The following is a 22957-nucleotide window of genomic DNA, read 5'->3' as shown; positions in this document are numbered from 1 at the left end:
TAAAATGTCCCTTCAGGATATCTGAAGAGTTTAAATGATTTTCCTTGCTCTATCTTAAATATAACCAACATCAGTTATCCTCATTTGCAGAGATACATACCAATCCCCATACCCAAGTCTTTTCCTATGTAAGGTTTCTATAAAAACAGATTTACTTTTGTTATATACACTTGATCTTAGCCAAAAGGCAAAGAACTGATTACTTTTATTTTTTATTTTTAGTTACTGGGCTATACTTTATATGCCATGATATCAGAGTAGGACTTATTTAAAGCTTAAAAATGTAGGTTTATACCACCAACTCTTGTCACACTTTGATTTCTGCATGATTTCTAATGATTATGTCATTAAGTCGGTCAATCTTGACATTACCTGTTGGAATATTTTAAAACAAACACTTCTTCCATCTTGCTTCATTTTTACCTTTCTCTTTTGGACTGGGTTCTTTTCATGAAAGAACACCCAGAATCCTCTAAGCTTTGGGTTGACAATGTGATTTCCTTACTCTTAGGTACAGAAGGTAAATGAGGAATCGTAATTAACGATTTTGGCTGATGCTTGAGTTAATAGCTTCTGTGACCCTGGAGAACTTGAAGAGACTGAACTTTGTAGGCTTGCAACCCCCCCACTATTTCTGATGTATTGCTATTTAAAAAAATTTTTTTATTGGTGCGTTATATTCATACATCATATTGGGGTAAAAAACTTGTGTGTACATACCTGTACACTTCACTGATTTAACCCCTACCCAGTTCCCACCCCATTCCCTCCCCATCCCTCCTACCCTTGCTTGGCTTAGTGGTTGACTTCGATATGTTTAAGTACAATGTGTGTTTTAGAGATTTTCCTCTTCCCCACTCCTTTCTCCTCCTTTAGGTTGCCTTGTTTGCTCCTCTATAGGATTTCCTTTTTCATCTAGAGTTCCTCCTATGCCCATTTCTCCCTAACTCTCACGTATTGGGAAAGCATCTGATTTCTTATTTTTTTGTACTGCTATTTTAATTGACTGATTGATTGTACTGGGGATGGGTCTGAACACAGGAGCATTCTTCCTCTGGGCTACACCCCCAGTCCTTTTTATTTTTTTAATTTGAAATAGGGTCTTGCTAGGTTGCTAAGAGTCCCGCTATTGTTGAGGATGGTCTTGAACCTGCAACTCTCCTGTCTCAGTCTCCCAAGTATTGAGATTATAGGAATACACCACCATGCCTGGCTGATGGTGCTCTGCTTTTAAGACCAGGAATGTTGAAGTGATGGTCCATGAAACCCACAGGTGTTTTATGGGGAATCATTAATCAGACCAATTATTATTATTTTTTGAGGTACTGGGGATTGGATCAAAGGGCATTCTACCTCTGAGCTACACTCCCAGCCCTATTTTTTATTCTTTATATTGAAATGGTCTCACTAAATGGCAAAGGGCCTCACTAAGCACACGAGGCTGGCTGCAATCCTGCAATCCTCTTATCTCAGCCTTATCTTCAGGTACTGGAATTAGAAGTGAGTACCACTATGCTGGGCTCACAGACCAATTCTTATTAGGGCACTTCTTGATTTTGCTATAACTTGAGACTTGCTCGAGAAATCATGTTTGTTTAGGTCAAGGTTTGGCAGATGATGGGAATTTGGCTTGCCATCTTACAAGGGTGGTTTTCAACATTCTGTTTTATTTTTTTATTTTTTGGTGGTACTGGGGATGGAACCCAAGGGCCTTCTACCTTCAGGCTACACTCCCAGACCTATTTTTATATATTTTCTGGAAACAGGGTCTCTTAGGCCAGCTGAGGCTGGCTTTGAACCTGCGCAATCCTCCTGTCTCAGCCTCCCAAGCGTGCGGATTACAAGCGTGCGCCACCACGCCTGGCTGGTTTTCAACATTTTAAAATGGTGACTTTTTTTTTTTGCTTTTTTTTTTTTGCAGTACTGGGGATTGAACCAGGGGCACTGTACCTCTGAGATACACCCCCAACCCTATTTTTATTCTTTATTTTGAAAGAGGGTCTCACTAAGTTGCGGAGGGCCCCACTAAGTAGCTGAAGCTGTCCACGAATCTGCGATCCTCCTGTTTCAGCCTCCCAAGTACTGGGATTACAAGCATGCACCACCACACCTAGCTAAATGGTGATATTTTTAAAGGCAAAGACCAAATCTTTGCTATCTGGCCTTGTGTAGAAAGTTTGTTGAGGGCCGGGCGTGGTGGCGCACGGTTGTAATCCCCCGCGCTTGGGAGGCAGAAACAGGAGGATCGCACAGGTTCAAAGCCAGCCTTGCTGGCTTAAGAGACCATGTTTCCAAATAAAATATAAAAATAGGTCTGGGAGTATAGCCTGGAGGTAGAATAGTTTCCAGAAATCCCCAGTACCACCACCAAAAAAAAAAAAAAAAAAAAAAGTTTGTTGACCCTGAATTAAAATAAACTGAAGTTCAGGGAGGCCAAGGAAATTGCCAAGGTGCATTTTCACAGTAAATATGAATGCCTTTCCCATCACATATTAAGCCTTTTTTCTCCTTTTTCTCTTTTGGGTTATACATATAGTGGAAGTTTTATTTTATTTTATTTTTTGTGGCACTGGGGATAAAGCCTGGGCTCTTCTACCTCTTAGCTACATCCCCAGCCCTATTTTATTTCTTATTTTGAGACAGGGTTTCACGAAGTTGTCAAAGCTGGCCTTGAACCTGTGGTCCTCGTCCCAGCCTCCCACACTTGGCTGGTGTTTTTGTTTTATTCTTATATTTAGGCAGGATGGCACTAATAATGTGGGTAAAATGACAGAAAGTCACAAAGCAACCATCAGCAAACCCAAACACCTAAAGGGCAGCTTCCTGGGACACAGGCGCACGAAAGATGATTTCAGAAAGAGCGCATTTCTGTCCCATCTTCTCTTAGCTTTGCGGCTGTTTAAATTATTCAATCTCTCCGAACCTTCGTTTTCTCCTGTGTAAAATGAGACTACTCTGCCTTCCCTCGCATGGCTGTGGATCTGAAATGAGGTTGTGAGCAGGCGAGCACGCTGTCAACCGCAAAGCACCCAACAGGCCGCCCCTTCCTTGTTACGGTTGATGAACGCGCTCTTTCTTATCATCCGGGTTCTTCACTTACGTTCACATAACTTGCGTTAATATAATCTTCATTTCCCTGCAATAATACCCGGGTGGTGTCATCTGTGGGAGAAGGAAAAATTTACTGATTATTCTGAGCGTTATTTTTATCATCCCAAGTAAACAGGAGTTCAGTTCCCAGCCCCATCTGCAGCTCTGGCCTCATTACCATAAACACTATTCCCCAACTGTTCACAGTCTGAAATGGCTGCAATAAAGACGGTGGTGTTTACAGACACACTGAAAATCTTTCCAGAATACCAGACAATCTGTTTTAAAAAGGGAAGCATTATCTCAGTGGAGGGGGGAAGGAGGCATTGGGGCCGGATGGGTACTCACAAGGCAACACATCTTTATATCGATTTTTGTCCAAATTCTGAGGCAGCTTTGCACATGTGATGGCCAAACCTGGCTTCTTTCTGTAGAGTTGCTGCAGGACAAATAGAGTGAAAAGTACGTCACTGCAAGAAATACCCAGGAAGGAAGTGTGAAGACATCCTAAATACACGTGGCACAAAAACCTTAACATTTTAAAGTGCTTACATATTAGAAGAAAAAAGGAAATCTTCCCAATAAGAAATCCTACAGTTCTAGGCAAAACCGAAAATTCTTCAATAACAAGTTCTTAAAGTTTGAGAATCTCTGGGGAGGGGGAGTCAATAAGCAGGGGTCTGAGTCATAGGTGATGGTTCTTGGCAAGTAAAACCTAATTTTTATTATTTATTATTATTATTATTATTATTATTATTATTATTATTATTATTATTTTGTGGTACTGGGGGTAGAACCCACAGGCTTTCTACCTCTGGGTTATACCCCAAGACCTATTTTCTATTTTATTTCGAAACAGGGTCTCACTAAGTAGCCGAGAGCCTCACTAAGTAGCTGAGGCTGCTTCAAACCCGTGTGATCCTCCTGTCTCAGCCTCCCAAGCGCAGGGATTGCAAGTGTGCGCCACCACACTTGGCTTAAAACCTCATTTAAAAAATATTTGGTACTAAAGATTGAACCCAAGGGAGAGAAAAGTGTTCACCTCTGATCTACATTTGCAACACTTTTTTTTTTTATTTTGGGGGAGTACTGGGGATTGAACATAGTGGGGATGAGATTCTGCCTCTGAGCTACACCCCCAGTCAGATTTTATTTTTTTTATTTTGAAACAGGGTCTTTTTTGTTTCTGAGGTCCTCACTTAGTTGCTGAGGCTGGTCTTGAACCTGCAATCCTCCTGTCTCAGCCTCTCAAGTACTAGGATTACAGGCCTGTGCCCTCATGCCCAGCATAAAAATGTATTTACACTTTTATGGCAATTATTTGATTGGTGTGTGTGTGTGTGTGTAACTGTTGATCTAAATGGAAATCATCTAAATTATTATTATTATTATTATTTTTTTTTGTGGTACTGGGGTTCCTGGAAGCCCTTCTACCTCCGGGCTACACTCCCAGACCTACTTTTACATTTTTATTTGGAAACAGGGTCTCCTAAACCAGCATATGCGGCTGGCTTCGAACCTGCGCGATCCTCCTGTCTCCGCCTCCCAAGCGCAGGGATTACAAGCGTGCGCCACCACGCCCGGCTCATCTAAATTATTTTAAAATCTTATTTCCAGCCAATTCAATAGTGTGAACCACTTTTGCACAAGAGCGTTTCATTCATCATTTCAGAAGTATATTTCCACAGTAAAAATATTTATCCCAACACAAATTTGCTTAAAGATGTATTTCTATATACATGAAATAACAATAAAAACATTTAAATAAAACAATCTTTGCCCATTTATAAACACATATTCAACACGCTGATATGGCACCTGCCATGCATGATATTCCCCATAGCCTTGTGGAAGGCATTCCTAGGATTTTAATTTTGCAAGTGACAGTGAGAGGTTCAGTAGTTTGCCCAAAATCACAAAAAAGAAAATGAGCTCAGATCTGCTGCCAAAGCTTTTCTTTTATACCTAGTTCTTTTCTCCGCTTTGACAACTGCAGTGAAGCTCTTTTTATGAGTGGCTCTTATCAGATCTTTGAAATTTAAAACCTTTTCTCAATTTTGGAAGTAATATTTTTTGCATGAAACTTGGGGAATTCAAACTAGTATAAAGAGAGAAATTATTAGCAATTTTTTTGTGTGTTTGAGTCTGGGGATGGAACCCAAGGACATTTGACCTCTGAGCTATACTCCCTACCCTATTTTTTATTCTTTATTTTGAAACAAGGTCTAAGTTGCAGAGGGCCTAAGTAGCTGAGGCTGCCCATGAACCGTGATCCTCTGGTCTCAGCCTCCTGAATGCTGGGATTACAAACATGGGCCACCATGCCTGGCTAGCAATTTTACAATTCTACTCATATATTTTCTCAAGCTTATTTTTTCTATACATACATTTGTACCCAAGTATGTATGTAAGCACAAATATTACATGCATATGCTACATTTTTTAAAAATAAAAATTGTATTGGCATTTCTTGAACTATTTTCAGTGGAAGCCAAGTGTCTTAAAAGAAGGTAATAGAAGCCAGGTGGTGGCGCACGCTTGTAATCCCTGTGCTTGGGAGGCTGAGACAGGAGGATCGCACGGGTTCAAAGCCAGCCTCAGCTACTTAGTGAGGCTCTCAGCAACTTAGTGAGACCCTGTTTCCAAATAAAATATAAAAAAAGTCTGGGTTCCATCCCCAGTACCACCAAAAAAAAAAAAAAAAAAAAAAAAAAGAAAAAAAAAGAAGGTAATAGGCATGCCTCAGAAAAAGTTACAAAGTTTGGGAAATATTTCTTATATCCTATAAACTCCCAGTAAGATAAATTTTAGAATGCACAAATTTAATTTTGATCAGCTAAGTATTTCTCAAGCTAATTTAGTCATGAAGTTTTATCACCATTGAATTTGTGTGTGTGTAGAACTGGGGATTGAACCCCATTGGCATTCTGCCTCTGAGCTACACCTCCAGCCCTATTTTATTTATTTATTTATTTATTTATTTAAATGGTGGTACTGGGGCGGAACCCAGAGGCTTTCTACCTCCAGACTATACTCCCAGCTCTTTTTTATATTTTATTTGGAAGCAGGGTCTCACTAAGTTGCTGAGAGCCTCACTAAGTAGCTGAGGCTGGCTTTGAACCTGTGTGATCCTCCTGTCTCAGCCTCCCAAGCGCGAAGATTACAGGCGTGTGCCACCACGCCCGGCTCCTATTTTATTTTTTATTTTGAAACAGGGTATGAGTTGCTGAGGGTCTGGCTAAGTTGCTGAGGCTGGCTGCGAACGTGCAACCCTCTGTTCTCAGCCTCCCAAGTACTAGGATTACAGGCATGTGCCATCATGCCTGGCACCACTGAAGCCCATTTTCCCCTGTGTATTATGTAGCATCTATTTCTCCATGTCACTAGATATTCTCCATACAGATGATTTTCCATGGCTCAATAATCTTGTTTACTATAATTTAACTTTTTAGTCTGTCATTAGGTTCTTCTCAATACTTTTTTTACTCTTCGAAATTTCTTTTTTTTTTTTGGGGGGGGTGGTACTGGGGGTGGAACTCAGAGGCTTTCTACCTCCGGGCTATACTCCCAGACCTTTTTTATATGTTTTACTTGGAAACAGGGTCTTGCTAAGTTGCTGAGATCTTCACTAAGTAGCTGAGGCTGGCTTCGAACCCGTGCGATCCTCCTGTCTCAGCCTCCCAAGCACAGGGATTACAAACTTGTGCCACCACGCCCAGTGTCTCTGTGTTTTGAATGAGAAGGCGCAACATTATTTTACTCCTATACTTTTGCAAACTGTATTGTTTTATAAATGGGCTTCTGTTAGTCTGTTTTTCTCTTATTAAAAAAACTAAACAGAACTCACTAGATGAGAATTAATGTGGAGATTTGGGGTCATAATTCATTTACTGAATGCTTTGAGTTTGCAAACTCTCAAATGGCTCAGCTAATTGGATCACCTGTACACTCAAGTAGCTGATGAACAACTATGGAAACACCTGCAGGCTTTAACGGACTTTGGAGTTCATTTCAGAAATAAACTCATTATTTGTTGAAGGTTTGGGGTTGATTCTGGCAGAAGTAGGACATCTGAGTGGGTCAAACTTATCTAAATGGCATTTCAGTTCTAACTGGTTAAAGGCATGTGGTGGAAATTCAATTAAGTAACATCATCAGTAAATCCAACTTGGAGGTAAAAAGAGGTACTTTTTTTTTTAATAAGAAAAAGGTAAATGCAATCAACGTGCAGTCTAGCAGATAAGCAGAGACCTAGCAAAAGGCCTTAATTATAAGATTTAAATGTATCCCAGTAGTAGTGCTTTGTAAAGCACTAAAATTAAAGTGCTACTGCAGTGTTTTAAAACATTTTAAAATGTGTACACTCTGGGCTTTATCCAACAGAAATATATAAAGATTCATGTCAGAGAAGTTTATCTGCAGCAAAATACTTATTCACAGAAAACCAAAAAATGGTAACAGCCTGAATATTTCCCAAGGAGGAAAAGTGTTGGCTTAAATTATGACATAGTCATAGCACAGATTTGGAAGGGCATCCATTCATCCATTTTTAAGTGAAAGATGCACGTTATTAAATAATATATACAATAGTGATCCCATTTGTAAATAGCACACACAGAGTATACATAATGTGCACACACATAATCCTATGTGCACATGTATATGTCTGTATATGTATGTAGATATTTGCATAAATACTGGAAGAAGTATAAATGGATACACACCAAATTATTTGTGAATTATAAGAAGAAAATGGATGGAATGGGGCTCAGGAGTCTATGGCTTTTACTCAACTATTTCTGAATTATGATGATGAGAATGTTTGTTTTTTAAGTTCAAATGAGTGAAATAAAAAGAAACAAAGAAACCAATATATATGCATATATATAAACTTTTGTACTGGAGATTGAAATCATGGGTGTTCTACCTCTGAGCTACACTCCCAGCTCTATTTTATTTTTTTCATTTTGAAACAGGATCTCACTAAGTTGCTGAGGGCCTTGCTAAGTGCTGAGGTTGGTCATGAACCCAGTATCTTCTTGTCTTAGCCTTACAAGTACTGAGATTACAGGTATGTGCTATTATGTCTGGCCGATTTATAAAATTATGAACTACAAAGATGTTTAGAGAAATCTAGGTGAACAACTCAAAATTCTGATTTTCTGGCTCCTGGTAGGCTTGTCTACACACTTATGTTTGTGTCTACCTTGCAAAGGTCAATGCTCAAAGGGGATGAAGCACTCAGAGGACAACAGGGCTCCAGTGCGTGGGCTCCAGGTGCGAGGTGCTGGCTCCCAGGGCCCCATAATGCACTGACTCTTCTCAAGACCCCATGGGATGCAGAGCCAGCTGTGTGGAAAAAACCTCCTCCAGGCAGGGGATGACAGAATGGAAAGGGATGTGGTAGAAAAACAGGTATGTCTTTTAAGAAGGGTCAGGAATGAAGGGGATTGTGTTAAGGCTTTTAGATACTGGGCAGAATTTGATAGAAAGCCTTGAAAAGAACTATTCATGGGAAAAATACAATTTGCTTCCATTACTCCCAGGCCGCAGGTGTGTAAGGCAGACAAGACCGCCTGGCTGCAGGTCCCCTAGGTTCTGTCCTAACATGGAGCAACTGGGGGTTGAGAAGCTGGGTCACAAGGATGAAGGATCACCAAACCATTCAGTTTTAAGAAAATATTAATTCTTATGTCCTCAATTGTGCTGTTCTCATCCTATCAGAGTACAGTTCCAAGAAGCTCTGAAACTAAGGGTAAATTACGAAAAGCTCAGTGTTGCCAAGGAACAGTGGTATTTAAATTACAGTGTTGATATCTCTAGCTCTGGCCGCCAAAGACAAAAAACTGACAGAGGAGCTGGCATCCTCCAGCTCGGCACAGGCGGGTGGCCTAGAAAACACAGCTTTCAAGGTTAAATGTTTCTTCTGTGCAGGAGCCACCTAAACTCAGAGAGAGGCCTTGGGGTGGCTCTTGTGTTCTCCGCCTTCTCCCCTGGTCAGAGCTGGAAAGTCCAGCCAAGCCCCTGGGGCCAGGGCTTCAGGTACAACCAGCTCCAACCAGGAGCTGCTTGCCTGCAAGACGTGCACAGTAAAGGAACTCTAATGCACAGCAACAAGGGAGGGGGTTCTCCCTGGTTTCTCCAAGGCCAAGGACCCAAAAAGGGGGAAAAGGCAGGAAAAATACAGGGAAGGGGAGTGGTGGGGCCTCAGGGAATGAGAGACAAGAGCAAGAACAGAACTTTTCTGTAGCCTCAATACCATGACAAGTCAACATTGTGGCGTACTTAGAGCGCACCAGTAAAAGTACAGAAACAACCCAGGAACAGAGTCAGCTCTAGAGCCATGACTTTGGGGCCAAATGTGCACTGCTGGCTCCTGGAATGGACCACTAAACTGTCACCTCCACAGCATCAAGACTCTTTTTTTTTTTTCCCCTTGGTGGTACTGGGGTTCCTGGAAACCCTTCTACCTCCAGGCTACACTCCCAGACCTACTTATATATATATATATATATATATATATATATATATATATATATATATATATATATTATTTTGGAAACAAGGCCTCTTACACCAGCGAGGCTGGCTTCGAACCTGTGCGATCTTCCTGTCTCTGCCTCCCATGCCAGGGGATTACAAACGTGTGCCACCACGCTCGGCAAGACTCTTGTTTTTTTCACCACCAAAACCCACTAAACTCAGCACCATGCCTGGCACACAGTAGTACTCAATAAAAAGGTGCAAACCAGTGAATAAAGCCGGCAAGAACTTGTACTATCTTAGACATGGTGCCAGGGAATTAAGGGGAACTCATTCTTCCATAAATGCCCCAAGAGGCTGTGTCCTGGTTGTACCTGGTAGACAGACCATTCACTACTCACGGGACGCTCATCCACACTGGGGTATACCCTTTCCTTTGTACCGACCCAGCCAGAGGACCAGGGCACTGTCTAGAGGGTACCTGGAACCTTCATCTACCATACACAAATGTACTGCTTTGAAATATTGATGGTAATCTGGGGAGGGGCCTTGTTACTGTCTGGATCTTAAATGTCCCTTAAAGGCTCAGATGCTTGAGGCTTGGTCAGCAGCCTGTGGGGCTACTGGGAGATGGCGGCACCTTTAGAAGATGAGGCCCAAGCAAAGGGGCCGAGTGAGCACACATGGATGGAAAACTCTGAAAACACGAGTCAAATAAATTGTTCCTCCCTCTAGACTGGTTTTCCGGGGTATTTTATCACAGTGACAGAAAGCTAACGAAGAGACCTTAAATAGTGCTACTTTCAACACGCAGTCCTAGATGTACATTCTACTGCTGGTGAACTCTGAGTACTTTTTCAGGGTCCCTTCCAGAGATGGATACACAAACTGAGATAGCATGCCCTTTAAGGGGTGCCTGGCATCTGGCATTTGAAGTCACAGGCTGCAGACAGGGTCTCCCAAGGATCTTAGAATGCTCCATCTACCCCAGGCACATTATATTGGGAGTTTTCCTTTCTTAAAAAAAGGTAAAAAAAAAAAAAAAAAAAAAAAAAAAACCCTTTTGTAGAGGCATTCTATCTTTGAGCTATACCCTCAGCCCTATTTTTTATTCTTTATTTTGAAAGAGGGTTTCTGAGTTGCCGAGGTCCTCACTAAGTAGCGGACCATGATCCTTCTGTCTCAGCCTCCCAAATGCTGGGATTATAAGTGTGTGCCACCATGCCTGGCTCTGTAAACCTTTTTTAAAACATACTTTTCTTTGGCAATACTGAGGACCAAACTCAGGGGTACTCTACCACTAATATACATGCCCTTGTTTTGTTTTCTGTTTGGGGGATAGGGTCTTGCTAAGGTGCCAGGATGGCCTGAAACTTACAAGCCTCAGCCTACTACATAGCTGGGATTACAGAGGTATGCCACCACACCTTTAAATGCACTCTTTTTATAGACAGGTTTTCCTCTTGAAGGTAAAACTGCCCTCATCAATATCCACGTGTCCATTTACACCGCTCACCCAGTTTTCATCTATCTTTGTCCTTCTAAATGTGATTCTGTAATTACCACGGGAGCCCGTGAGCCCCTTGCTTTGACAGTAATGGGTAGGTTCCTCTAATGGTGATGTAGGCATTGGAGGAAGAACAAGGGTCAAAGAGAGAAGGCGATGGTTTGAGGTCAGGTAAAGACGGACAATGCTCCTGGCATGGTAGCACATGCCTGTAATCCCAGGACTTGGGAGGTTAAGACAGGAAGAGCACAGGTTTGAAGTTAGCCTTAGCAACTTAGTGAGACCCTATTTCAAAATAAAAACAAAATAGAGCTGGGGGGTATAGTTTGGAGGTGGGATGCTTGTGGGTTCAATCTTCACCAAAATAAGTGAATGAATGAATGAATGAATGAATGCATGGACGATGCTGAAGGAGGGGGTGGGATACGTGATCTTCAGCGGTCTAGGAAATTTGGTATTTTCTCAATGTTCCTCACCGTCTATCAACTGATTTCCACAAGTATTCAAAGGTTTGAGCAAATATTGTAAGAAGGTAATGTTGTGCACCGCGTGGCTACGAGGCGGGCATGGACACAGGGCTCCTCTGCTGGCTGGGAAGCTGCTTCCCAAAGCTCGCTCAACATCACCATGTAGCTTTTCTTTTCTTTCTTTTTTTTTTTTGGTGGTACTGGGGCTTTCTACCTCCAGGCTATACTCCCAGATCTTTTTTATACTTTATTTGGAAACAGGGTCTTGCTAAGTTGCTGGGAGCCTCACTAAGTAGCTGAGGCTGGCTTTGAACCCGTGTGATCCTCCTGTCTCAGCCTCCCAAGCGCGGGGATTACAAGCATCGCCATCATGCCCGGTACCATGTAGATTTTCTATGGGAAACCACGAAGCAAATGCAAATCCTTCCCTTTCTTTAGAGAGGAGCCTCCGCTCAGGGAAGTGTGGATTAAGCCAGGAGTTATTCTGGGAGAGGTAGGAGGCTGTGGCTCAGGGACAATTGGGGACAATCACATCCTGGAGGTGGCATTGGATATGGCCCTGCCTGAGCCCAAGCCTGCTCCTTCACACCAAAGGAAGAGGAACACCTGACCTGACCGGGGCTGAGCAAAGCATAGCGCCGAGGCAGTTGAGGCCAGTCACAAATACCGCCGAGCCGCTGTGTCGCTCTGGTGTGAACGGCTGCACTGGAGGCTGGGTGAACAGCGGTGTCACGCCTGGTGACAGTGACCTGCTGTCGCTGGACAAGGTCTGCTAGTGTGAATGACTTGAGCCAGGGTCTCACAGGCTGGTCTCCTGGGCTGATGCAATCCCCCTGCATCAGGCTCCTGAGTAGCTTGGGCTATAGGCCTTTACTACTATACCTGGATTGATTTTTATTTTTTTTGTGGTACTGGGGCGTAACCCAGGGGCTTTTTTTTTTTTTTTTTTTTTTTTTTACCTCCGGGCTATCCTCCCAGACATATTTTGTACTTTGTTTGGAAACAGGGTCTCATAAGTTGCTGAGAGCCTCACTAAGTAGCTGAGGCTGGCTTTGAACCTGTGCGATCCTCCTGAGTCAGCCTCCAAAGTGCTGGGATTACAAGCGTGTGCCACCACACGTGTCTCTCTGATTTTTATTTTTTTATTTTTATTATTATTATTATTATTTTTTTTTTTGTGGTACTGGGGTTCCTGGAAGCCCTTCTACCTCCGGGCTACACTCCCAGACCTATTTTTACATTTTTATTTGGAAACAGGGTCTCCTAAACCAGCGCGCGCGGCTGGCTTCGAACCTGCGCGATCCTCCTGTCTCCGCCTCCCAAGCGCGGGGATTACAAGCGTGCGCCACCACGCCCGGCCTCTGATTTTTATTTTTAACAAATTCTAGCTCTATAACTAGGTGTGTGACACTGGACAAGTTCCTTAGATTCTCCGAGCTTCTCTCTCTCTCTCTCTACCCCTCCCTCCCCCCTCCCTCCCCCCCTCCTTCCTTCCCTCCCTCCTTCCTTCCTTTCCTTCCTTCCTTCCTCCTTCCCTCCCTCCCTTCCTCTCTTTCTCGCTTTCTTTCTTCTTTCTTTTTTTGCAGTACTGGGGATGGAATCCAGGGGCATTCTACCACCGAGTTACACCCCCAGCCTGATTTTTTATTCTTTATTTTGAAACAGGGTTTCAACGAGTTGCAAAGGGCCTCACTAAGTAGCTAAGCCTCCCAAATGCTGGAATTACAAGTGTGCACCACCGTGCCTGGTTTCTTTCTCTCCATTTCTAAAGGTGCAATCTTGGGGCTTGGGCTGTGGCTCAGTGGTGGAGCGGGAGTTTAGCATGCGAGAGGCACTGGGCTCAAGCCTCAGAAACAAGGCGAGGAAAGCCCTAATACTGTGGCCACTATCTATTTCACAGAGCTGTCTCAAGAGTCAACTGAAACAACATATGTAAAAACAAACATACTTGGTAGATTTCAAAGTTCTTTAGAAATGCTAATTATCATTAAGTGTGATTTTATTGCAGCTGGGACCAAATGCTTTCTGGAACACATTTGTAATTGTTTACTGAAAGCCATGGGGGTTGGGATGAGGGAATTCCCTTAATTAAAAAAAAAAAAAAAGTTTCAGAGCAAGCCTCACAGGAAACCAGCCCGCGGGACAGGCTGTGTGGCCGGGGACTCTGTGTCATGGAATGGGTGATGTGGGCACCTTTGTGGGCCAGCCTCTCCTCCTGCTCCTGTCCACAGCGCACACTCCCATCAGCTCAGCTGTCCACCCACCATCGTCACTGGAGGAGGGGGCAGGAGGAGTGGCCACAATGGCTAGGACTTTGGAGTCAGACAGCCCACGGTTCTAAACCCTGTGCCATGTGACCAGACTGGGATCTTTGTCTAGTGCAGACTGGGCAAGCCCTTGGAATCTCTTTGCTTATAAATAATAATAGCTGTCACTTTTTATGGTCTTTTCATCATACACCAGACAACCCATTAAGTATTTATCTCATCTGTCCTTACAACCTACCAATTTACAGATGGGACAACAGGGGTCACACAGGTGAAAGGCTGCGAGCGAGAGGTAGATCCAGGGTTTAAAGTCTGACCGGCTCCGTGTGGCTAAAAGCCTCCCAGATCTTTTCTACCCCTGAGGTTCTATTATTCTAATAAGAACCCTCACAGGCCAACAACATCGCATGGTTTCCCAAGGAGCCGACAAGCTCCTGAGTTAGCCTGCCTGGGTTTCCATCACTCTTTTTTACTCTGGGCCCTTGGTGGAGTCACTTAATCTGTCCGAGACTCTGTTCCACCTATAATGGGCGTAATGACAGCATAGATACTGGGATGTTTTGAGAACTATGTAAGCGATGCCCTGCCCTGGGCACATGGGAAGTGCTTACTGAATGTTCCCTTCCATGTTATTTTCCCTGCCCTACAGCTGTGCAGGGCACCTCGCCCAGTGCTCACAGGACGCCCTGCGCCTTGGGAGGCAGGGAGGGATGACTGAGGAGACAGGGATCCGGGAGCCACCAGCCCTTAGTGGAGCAGATCTGCTTTCATCTGCTCAGTATTTTGGAATTCTGCAAAAGGCATTATTATTATTTTTTATTTATTTTTTTTTGGGGGGGGGAAGGGGGTGGAACCCAGGGGCATTCTACCTTTGAGCAACACCTCCAGCCTTATTTTTTTTATTCTTTATTTTGTTTGTTTGTTTGTTTTTTGGTGGTACTGGGGTTCCTGGAAGCCCTTTTACCTTCAGGCTACACTCCCAGACCTATTTTATTTTTGGAAACTGGGTCTCTTATTAAGCCAGCGCAGCTGGCTTTGAACCTGCGAGATCCTCCTGTCTCCGCCTCCCAAGTGCGGGGATTACAAGCATGTGCCACCATGCCCGGCTTTTTATTCTTTATTTTGAAACAGGGTCTCACTGAGTTGCAAAGGGCCTCACTAAATAGCTGAGGCTGGCTGCGAACTGTGATCCCGTTTCGGCCTCCTGGATGCTGGGATTACAAGTGTGTACCACCATGCCCAGAAAATAGCATTATTTAAAAGAGGAATTTCTGGCTGGGCGTGGAAATCAGACACACATGAGCTGATGAACATTTTGTAAAGAACATTATATGGGGGACTCATATCAGGAGCAGAGGCAGCTTTCTGGAGCACTATTTGGGACCAGGTTTTGAGCTGCTCCTCAAGGAGGGCCCACAGCACCCCCTTGTGGAATAGCTCATCAACTGGAACATTTCTCCCTGGGTTGAAGGCCTCTTCCCTCTTCACCTGCAGACATCTCATGCCTCCCAGGATTCCTTGCTGTGGGGTCCACCCCAGGGAGGCCTCTTTCCTTTGCAGAGTGACACCCTAGGAGCTTCATCCGGTCTGCATTCAGGACATGACCTTCCTGGAACATCCTCCCATCCACACTTAATCCTACATCTCACCATTTATTAATCCTACATCTCACCCTGGAGGATCTCCTGAAAACTTCTGTCTTCAGTTGCCATGGAACATATGTTCTATATTATAAAATCTTGCCCAATCTTGGTTTCTGGCTGTTTCTGGGGCTCATGATACATCTTCCCAGGACACCAAAGTAGATTGTTAGCTCTTTGCTGCCAGAAATCCCTTTCTTCCCTCATTATGCTCCTGACCCAGAATTAGGCACATGGTAAGTCGCTCAGGCACAATGGCCGAATGAATGAATGACCCATGGAGCCCTTCCCCTTCCGCCCCTTCCCCAGTATGAAATGAATGGTAAGACTGGTCTAGTCTGTGACTGGACTGCCAGCTCCTCCTTTTTTCAGTTATTTTGGGGAGTGTTTGCGTTCCGATCCTCTTATCCAAATTTCATTTCCACAACACAAACTTTTGTTTTGTATTACCTATTAAGGTGGTTAGTTAAAAGTTTAAAAGTCCCTGATGATTTGGGGGGATTTAAAAGAGGGATGTCCAGCTGGGCATGGTGGCTCACGCTTGTGATCCCAGCATTTGGGAGGCTGAGACAGGAGGATCTCGGTTCAAGGACAGTCTCAGCTACTTAGTGAGGCCCTTTGCAACTCAGTGAGACCCTGTTTCAAAATAAAGAATAAAAAATAGGGTATTGCTCGGGAATAGGGAATACCCCTGGGCTCCATTTGCATCTCAGGGTTTTGCTTCCTTCCGCTGTTTAGTATCTTCTGCTGTGATACCTTTTTACATTCCACACCTTATGCTACGATAAAACAAGCCTTCTGTGGCTCTCCCCTCGTGTCCTTTCTTGCTCGATGTCCACGTCACTCACTTTCCTGAATCACTCTGCAGTCACGTACATTTGACAAACTCCCTACTTTGCTTCTGTATTTTCTTCCTTCAGCTGGTTTCCCGAATAAACGTGATTTGTGTGACTGAATCCCCTGTGGGACTCTCGTCCTTAATTTATGAACCCAGACCTTCTGGCTGACTGAGATGCAGCTCCTTTTACTGGCCTGTCTTATGCTCTTTTGTGCTCTTCCTTCTACTCTTTCATTGCACGAACTGCTCTGCTTTCTTTTACCTTAAATAAACATGTTCTATTTTCATTCGGTTAAGCAATCACTAAAAAGAACTTAAAAGTGGAGTTTCCTCTGTGCCTCTGGTTTTGTAAGGGCCTCCGTGGGTGCCTTTGGCACCAGTCTCAATCTTGTGCATTGCAGAATGCAGACCTCCCGGGGAAGCCGGGCCGGCCTCCGGTTTCTGCAGCTCTGAAAGCCTGGAGAGGATAGGACACTGTGTCCCATGGCCTGACACTAACTGTCCCCAGTTCCCATGGGCACCTGGGTGAGGGTCGAGGGCTAGCTTCCCCATCAACTCTGGGGCGGTTCGCTCCCTCCTCCTCTCCACTTCCTTCCACTGCAGTTTGAGCCTTTGTGTTGGCAGCTACACATGCTCAGAGTCCCTCCTCCTCAACTCCTGACTCGTCTCTCCATGACTACGGCATGCTACTAGAGCCAGAGGGTGAGCCGGAGTTCAGCGGTGGGCCGCGTCCTGGTCCCGCTTGCTGGGCCTCCCTGCTCTGATGCTCCAGGAGGAACGCAGGCTTCACCTGCTGGCCTACGGCATCTCTGCTGTTGGAGGTTTGTGACCCACAGTCCTCCTGACCACGGGACTGAGGGGTCTGGGTCTCCTCTGCGCCCCCTGCTGCCCAGCGGTGGCAGGGCCAAGATGGTCAGGCCGGGCGTCCTCTTACCTCGAACTGGATCAGCACTGTCCCGCTTTCCAGGCCTTTCTTTAGCAGGTCCATGGAGCCCTCCAACGTGTCCCCGCCCTCTGGACACACAGGGAAAATGGCCTCTGGGAAAAGCTGGTTCAGTTCATCTTCAGATCTGATCTCCGCAAACGAGTGGACAGCTGGGAGGGAGAAGGCAGAGCATGCCTGCTTATCAGCTTTCCCGCAAGAGCACCCGGACGCCCGGCGGGTGGCTCACAGCATCCCACTACACCATCAAGCACATGGCCATCATTTTCACTGGACACCACTTCTAGGGGAATGATTCAGTGTGTGCTAATTATATAAAACGACACATTAATCTCTCGGGTTAATTCTAAAGGGTGATGTTCGGTACGCACATGCTGTCTGCCAAAGGGAAGGAAAAGAGAAAGAGTGTGTTTAAAGGTGGCCTATTTTCTCATTTGCACACTCTGTGCCCTCGCTACTCCTCTGCCAATCTATATCCCACCCTCCCTTCTCAGACTCTTTTCATTTATTCCCTTACAATGGGTACTTCCTGCCTGGCATGGTGGCTCACACCAATAAACCTAGTACTTGGAGGGCTGAGACAGGAGGATTACAGGTTCGAGGCCAGCCTCAGCAACTTTACAACACCCTGTTTAAAAAAAAAATAGGGGCTGGGTGTGGTGGTGCATTTGGGAGGCTGAGGATAGGAGGATCGCAGTTCGCAGACAGCCTCAGCTACTTAGTGAGGCCCTTTACAACTCAGTGAGACCCCATTTCAAAATAAAGAATAAAAAATAGGGCTGGGGGTGTAGCTTGGAGTTAGAATGCCCCTGGGTTCCATCCTCAGTACTGCAAAAAATAAAAATAAATAAATATTAAAAAAAAATAGAGCTGGAGGTTTAGCTCAGAGGTAGAATGGCCCTGGGTTCAATCAGTAACACACACACACACACACACACACACACACACACACACACACACACACGTGCCATTTCCTGGGCACGGGGAGGTCCCAGTCTCCCTGGCTCGGTGGCTCCCGAGAGCCCCATCTGTTCCAGTGAGGACCGCAGTCCTACTTGTCCTTTGTGCAAGTCCTACTTCTTGAAGTCCAAATTCTCCCTCCATATTGAATTCAATAGGGAAAAAATCTAGGCCCCTTCTTCTCCCACCATGCACAATATTTCTCCCTGACTTGCCTCATCTCCCCTCTCCCTTCTCCAAAACTACACACTTTAGGATCATTTCTGAATATCCTTTTTTGACTCAGAAAGGGAAGTCATCCCCTCACTCAAAAGCCTTCAGTGGCTCCTGTCGCCTCCAAGATGCCAGGGAAGCAGAGGAAACGAACGGTGTTTGAGTTTCCCCAAGAGTTGGGCTAAATCGCCACAATTGTGCATCTGCTGCTGTTCTTTCCATTCCACAGAGAAAGAAACGGACTCTCAGACAGGGCGCGCTGCTTGTCCAAAGCCACCCACTACAGGGCAGGTCACGGGCACTGAGTCTGCATCTATCTGACTCGCTCTCTTCACTAACCACAGCTCAGTCCTTAGACCATGTGATCTGTCATATCCACGACTCCCTGTGCCAGTGTTGATGTATAACTTTTCTTTAAATTAATCCACACACATGTATATGTATTTTATGTGTGTGTGCTGGGGACTGAATCCAGGGATGCTCTACCAGTGAGCTATATGCCCAGCCTTTTTTAAAGTTTTGCGGCAAGGCATAGCCAAGTTGCCTAGGCTGGCCTTGAACTTGTGATGCTCCTGCCGTATCTCCTGTGTACCTGAGCTTACAGGTATGTGCCACCACACTTGGCTCAATTAATCTTTTACTTAAATGTTTATGTTAAAAATAAACTTGCCATTACAGTTAGTAGAAAACCATGGTGCCTAGCCTTTTGGCTCTGTAGTCTATAAACACCAGGTCTCCTCACCTCCAACAGGCAGCCTCTCAAGTGGGCCTGCAAACCCAGGTCTGATGGAGGGAGGCCGCGCACATCACCAGTTCCTTCATCTACCACTGTATGGCTTTACCAGGCTTGCGGCAGTGGGACAACTTCCTTCACCTCTCCGTGACCTGGTTTCCCCATTTTCCCACTTGGGGCTGACAACACCCATCTTACAGGAGTCATGAGCGTGGAAGAGGATGCTGATGTGAAGCAATGGGCACAGAGCAGGGTCCTTGCCTAGAGGGTCCCAGACACCAACTACTATCTCCATGGAACACATGCTGAGTGCCGAGCATGCTGCTGGGGTTGGTGGGGGATACAGAGAGCCCTTATGGCCTCCTGGGAGGTGGCGTGGCCCTGGTCCTGGGGGTTCTAGTGGGAAGAGAGGGCAGGAGCGTGGAGTTGCGTCTGCATGTGGGAGGCTGGGGCAGAGGTGCAGGCCAGGGCTGTGCAGTGCACCCTTCATTTACTGTCAGAATTTAAAGTTGTGCAGGAAAACTGAAGGGACTTGTTTTATTCTTTTAGAACAACAAGAGTTAAGAGTAATGACACTCAGCAGAGAACTTCCTTCAAACACCTTCACACCCCCAGAGCATCCCAGCGTCTGCACCATTTAGTCCTTGGAAGAACCTGCTGAGGAAGGCACTGAGTTAACCTCAAGTTCTATGTGAAGAAACAAAGCGCACTGGCACGAGGTCCCTCGGCCAGCAGGAGGCAGAGTGAGACACCACCAAGACAGGCAGGCTCCGGCCCTACTATCCCTGCTGCCTCTCCCACAAAATCAAATGTGCGTGAATAAAGTGTAACCCAATCCTTCCAGAGAGGTTGAAGATGCAGATGTCTGGAGGGCCAGGCAGCTAAAAGTGTGATGGGTTGAGCTGTGCCGGAGCTGGAGGAATCTGGGCGCGAGCCTTGGATACAGGGATGGGTGGCGCTACCTCTCTCCAGAGGACTGGCCCCACGGGAAGAGATCTCCACAATTTCCCAGCAAGCAGCCACAGATTCCGGTTGTTATGTGAAAATTCTTGATTTTCAAATGTTGGCCATCTAGTCGATATTTTCAAAACCACACGCTGGGCCAACCGTGGACCTGCTGGGCCAAGGCAGTATCCCCGATGCTCCTCCCCCCACGAGTGGCTGTTACCTTTCCTCCTGATCACCAGGGCCAGCTCCCGCGAGTGGGACTCCCGGCTGGCTTTGATGAACATCACCACCTGGTCATGGGTGTGCTCCGAGATGTCCCGGCCGTTGATCAGCACGATCTGATCCCCTTCGTTCAGCTTAGGAGTGCAGGTGTCTGCCTGCGTGGAGGGAAGCCAGTTTCTGCGTTACCATGATACCACCCTCAAGGGGAGGATCGCTGCTGCTCTCGGATCCTGGACACCTGAGATGGCGACTGAGTTCACCTCTTCTCCCTCGGGGATCCCTGTCACCAGTTTTACCGCCACTGCTACCAGGATGATTGTGGGATTTCAAAGTGCTGCCCAGAATGTAAGTTATGAAACATTTCAGAACAAGGCGAGGGAGATTGCAGGAGCCATGTCTCCACGGGAGCCAACCTTTGTTTATTCTAATGATGGCTTTTTTTTTTTTTTTTTTTGGTGGTACTGGGGTTCCTGGAAGCCCTTCTACCTCCGGGCTACACTCCCAGACCTAATTTTTATTTGGAAATAGGGTCTCCCAAGACAGCGCGCGCGGCTGGCTTCGAACCTGCGTGATCCTCCTGTCTCTGCCTCCCAAGCGCAGGGATCACAGGTGTGCGCCACCACGCCTGGCTCTAATGATGACATTTTTAATCTTTTGCTTTCTGGATGCACTTTTAGAAAGTGATTTGGCAGCCAGAAGTGTGAATCTGCCTTGTGAAAAAGAAGGCCTTTGTCAGCCTAACACCAGAGGCAGAACCCATTATGGAGTGAGGTAGTGAACAGAAGAGAGTAGGAATGAAAACCTCCTCAATCCCCAAAAACCAGGAACCATTTACACAAGGTAAATGATGAGCTTAAGAACCACTCAATATTAGGACTCCCCAAGTGGTCCCTTCTTAGGAGGCACAGTGACGTGCTGATGCTCTACTGCTTAAAAATACCCCAGCAACTGCAAGGGAACTGCAAGGTGATGGGTGCACTAATCCATCTGTGGTCATCACTAGTACGGCAAACAAAAAATTGGAAAGAAAACAAGTCAATACTCTCCTTAGGAGGCCTCAGCTGGGGCTGGGGTGATGCTGCTGGTAAGAAGGAATGCCTGGTCCAGGATCCTGCCGGAAGCAAGCACAACAGCCGACTGCGAGCCTCGGCTTCCCTCTCTTTAGCAATACTTCACAAAATGTACCGGGCGCTCACGTCCCTGGAGGGTCTCATTCAAAATGCAGACGACCTGCGCTATGGATCAGGGGGAGCTAATGGAGACCTGCAAACTACTTCACCTAACAATAGCTGAATTCACATCTTCTTAGCTGCTCATAATATATTATATTTAATATATTAAATATATTAAATATAGAATATATTCTAGGCCACAAAGCAATATTAGCAAATTAAAAAAAAAGATATAATTCCTTGCATCTTTTCTGGTCATAATAGACTGAAAGTAGAAATCAACAATAAGATGATCCAGAGGAATTATATAACTATGTGGAGACTGAACGATATACTTTTGAATGAAGATGGGATCATAGAAGAAATAAGAGAGAAATTAAGAAATCCTAGAATCAAATGAAAACAGAGAAATAGAGACACAACTTACCAAAATCTCTGGGACAGTTTTAAAAGGGAAATTTGTAGCACTGAGTCATAAACAAAAAAACAAAGATTACAAATAAACAATCTAATGATATAGTTCAAGGCTCTAGAAAAACCAAGAACAAATTAACCCCAACCCAGTAAAAGGCAGGAAGTAATTAAAATCAGAGCATAAATAAATGAAACAGAAAATTAAAAAATAATACAAAAACTCAATTAAAAAACACTGGTTGTTTGAGAAGATAAATAGGACTGATAAACCCTGAGCCAGAAGAGAGAATTGACTCAAATTACTAATATAGGAGATGAAAAAGGAGATATCACCATAGGCAGCATGAAAATCCAGAGGAGCTTTAGAAACTATTTTGAAAAACTTATACTCAAATTAACTGGAAAACTCAGAAGGAATCGACAAATTTCTAGACACATATAACCTATTTAAATGGAACCGAGAGGATTTTAGAAAACAGATCAAGAACAAGCAGAGATTGAAATATAATAAAGAGCCTTCCATCAAAGAAATGGATTTGTAGATGAATTTTAAGAGACCTTTAAAGAAACTAAGCCCAAAGCTCCCCAAATTATTCTACAAAGTAGAAAGTAATAGAATACTTCTATGAAGCCAGTATCACCTAAATACAAAAACTGAATAAAGATGAAAGGGAAGAAAATTAGAGGTCAACATCTCTGATGAACATAGATGCAAAACTTCTTAATAAAATAGTTGCATTTCACATTCAACACCACATCAAGAAAACTGGATACCACGACCAAGCTGTTTTTACTCCAAAGGTGCAAGGCTGGTTCAATGCATGCAAGCCAATAAATTTAATTTCTCACATAAATAGAACTAAGGACAAAAATCACATAATCATCTCAATAGATGCACAAAAAGCATTTGACAAAATCCAGCACCCATTCATGTTAAAAACACTGAGGAAATTAGGGAAAGGAGGAGTTTATCTTCACATTATAAAGGCAGTTTATGCCAAGCCCAAAGCTGACATCATACTAAATAGGAAAAACTGAAAATACTTTCTTTAAAATCAGT

General features: G+C 44.6%; 1 protein-coding gene across 3 annotated transcripts in view; it reads right to left on the bottom strand.

The window, feature by feature from the left end:
• Positions 1 to 22957, bottom strand: part of PTPN3 (protein tyrosine phosphatase non-receptor type 3) — a gene marked incomplete at both ends in the record, with an annotated part of 171735 nt that overhangs the window by 13751 nt on the left and 135027 nt on the right. For all 3 annotated transcript variants that reach the window (XM_080708451.1, XM_080708450.1, XM_080708452.1), the window contains 4 exons: positions 3101 to 3162; positions 3439 to 3529; positions 17227 to 17387; positions 20310 to 20466. In XM_080708451.1, the coding sequence (XP_080564577.1) occupies positions 3101 to 3162; positions 3439 to 3529; positions 17227 to 17387; positions 20310 to 20466 (471 nt within the window). The remainder of the gene's footprint in view (positions 1 to 3100; positions 3163 to 3438; positions 3530 to 17226; positions 17388 to 20309; positions 20467 to 22957) is intronic.

This window comes from Muscardinus avellanarius (genome assembly GCF_963383645.1).
Source record: "Muscardinus avellanarius genome assembly, chromosome: 13".
Classification (NCBI taxonomy): domain Eukaryota; kingdom Metazoa; phylum Chordata; class Mammalia; order Rodentia; family Gliridae; genus Muscardinus; species Muscardinus avellanarius.
This window is presented reverse-complemented; position numbering and strand designations above follow the sequence as displayed.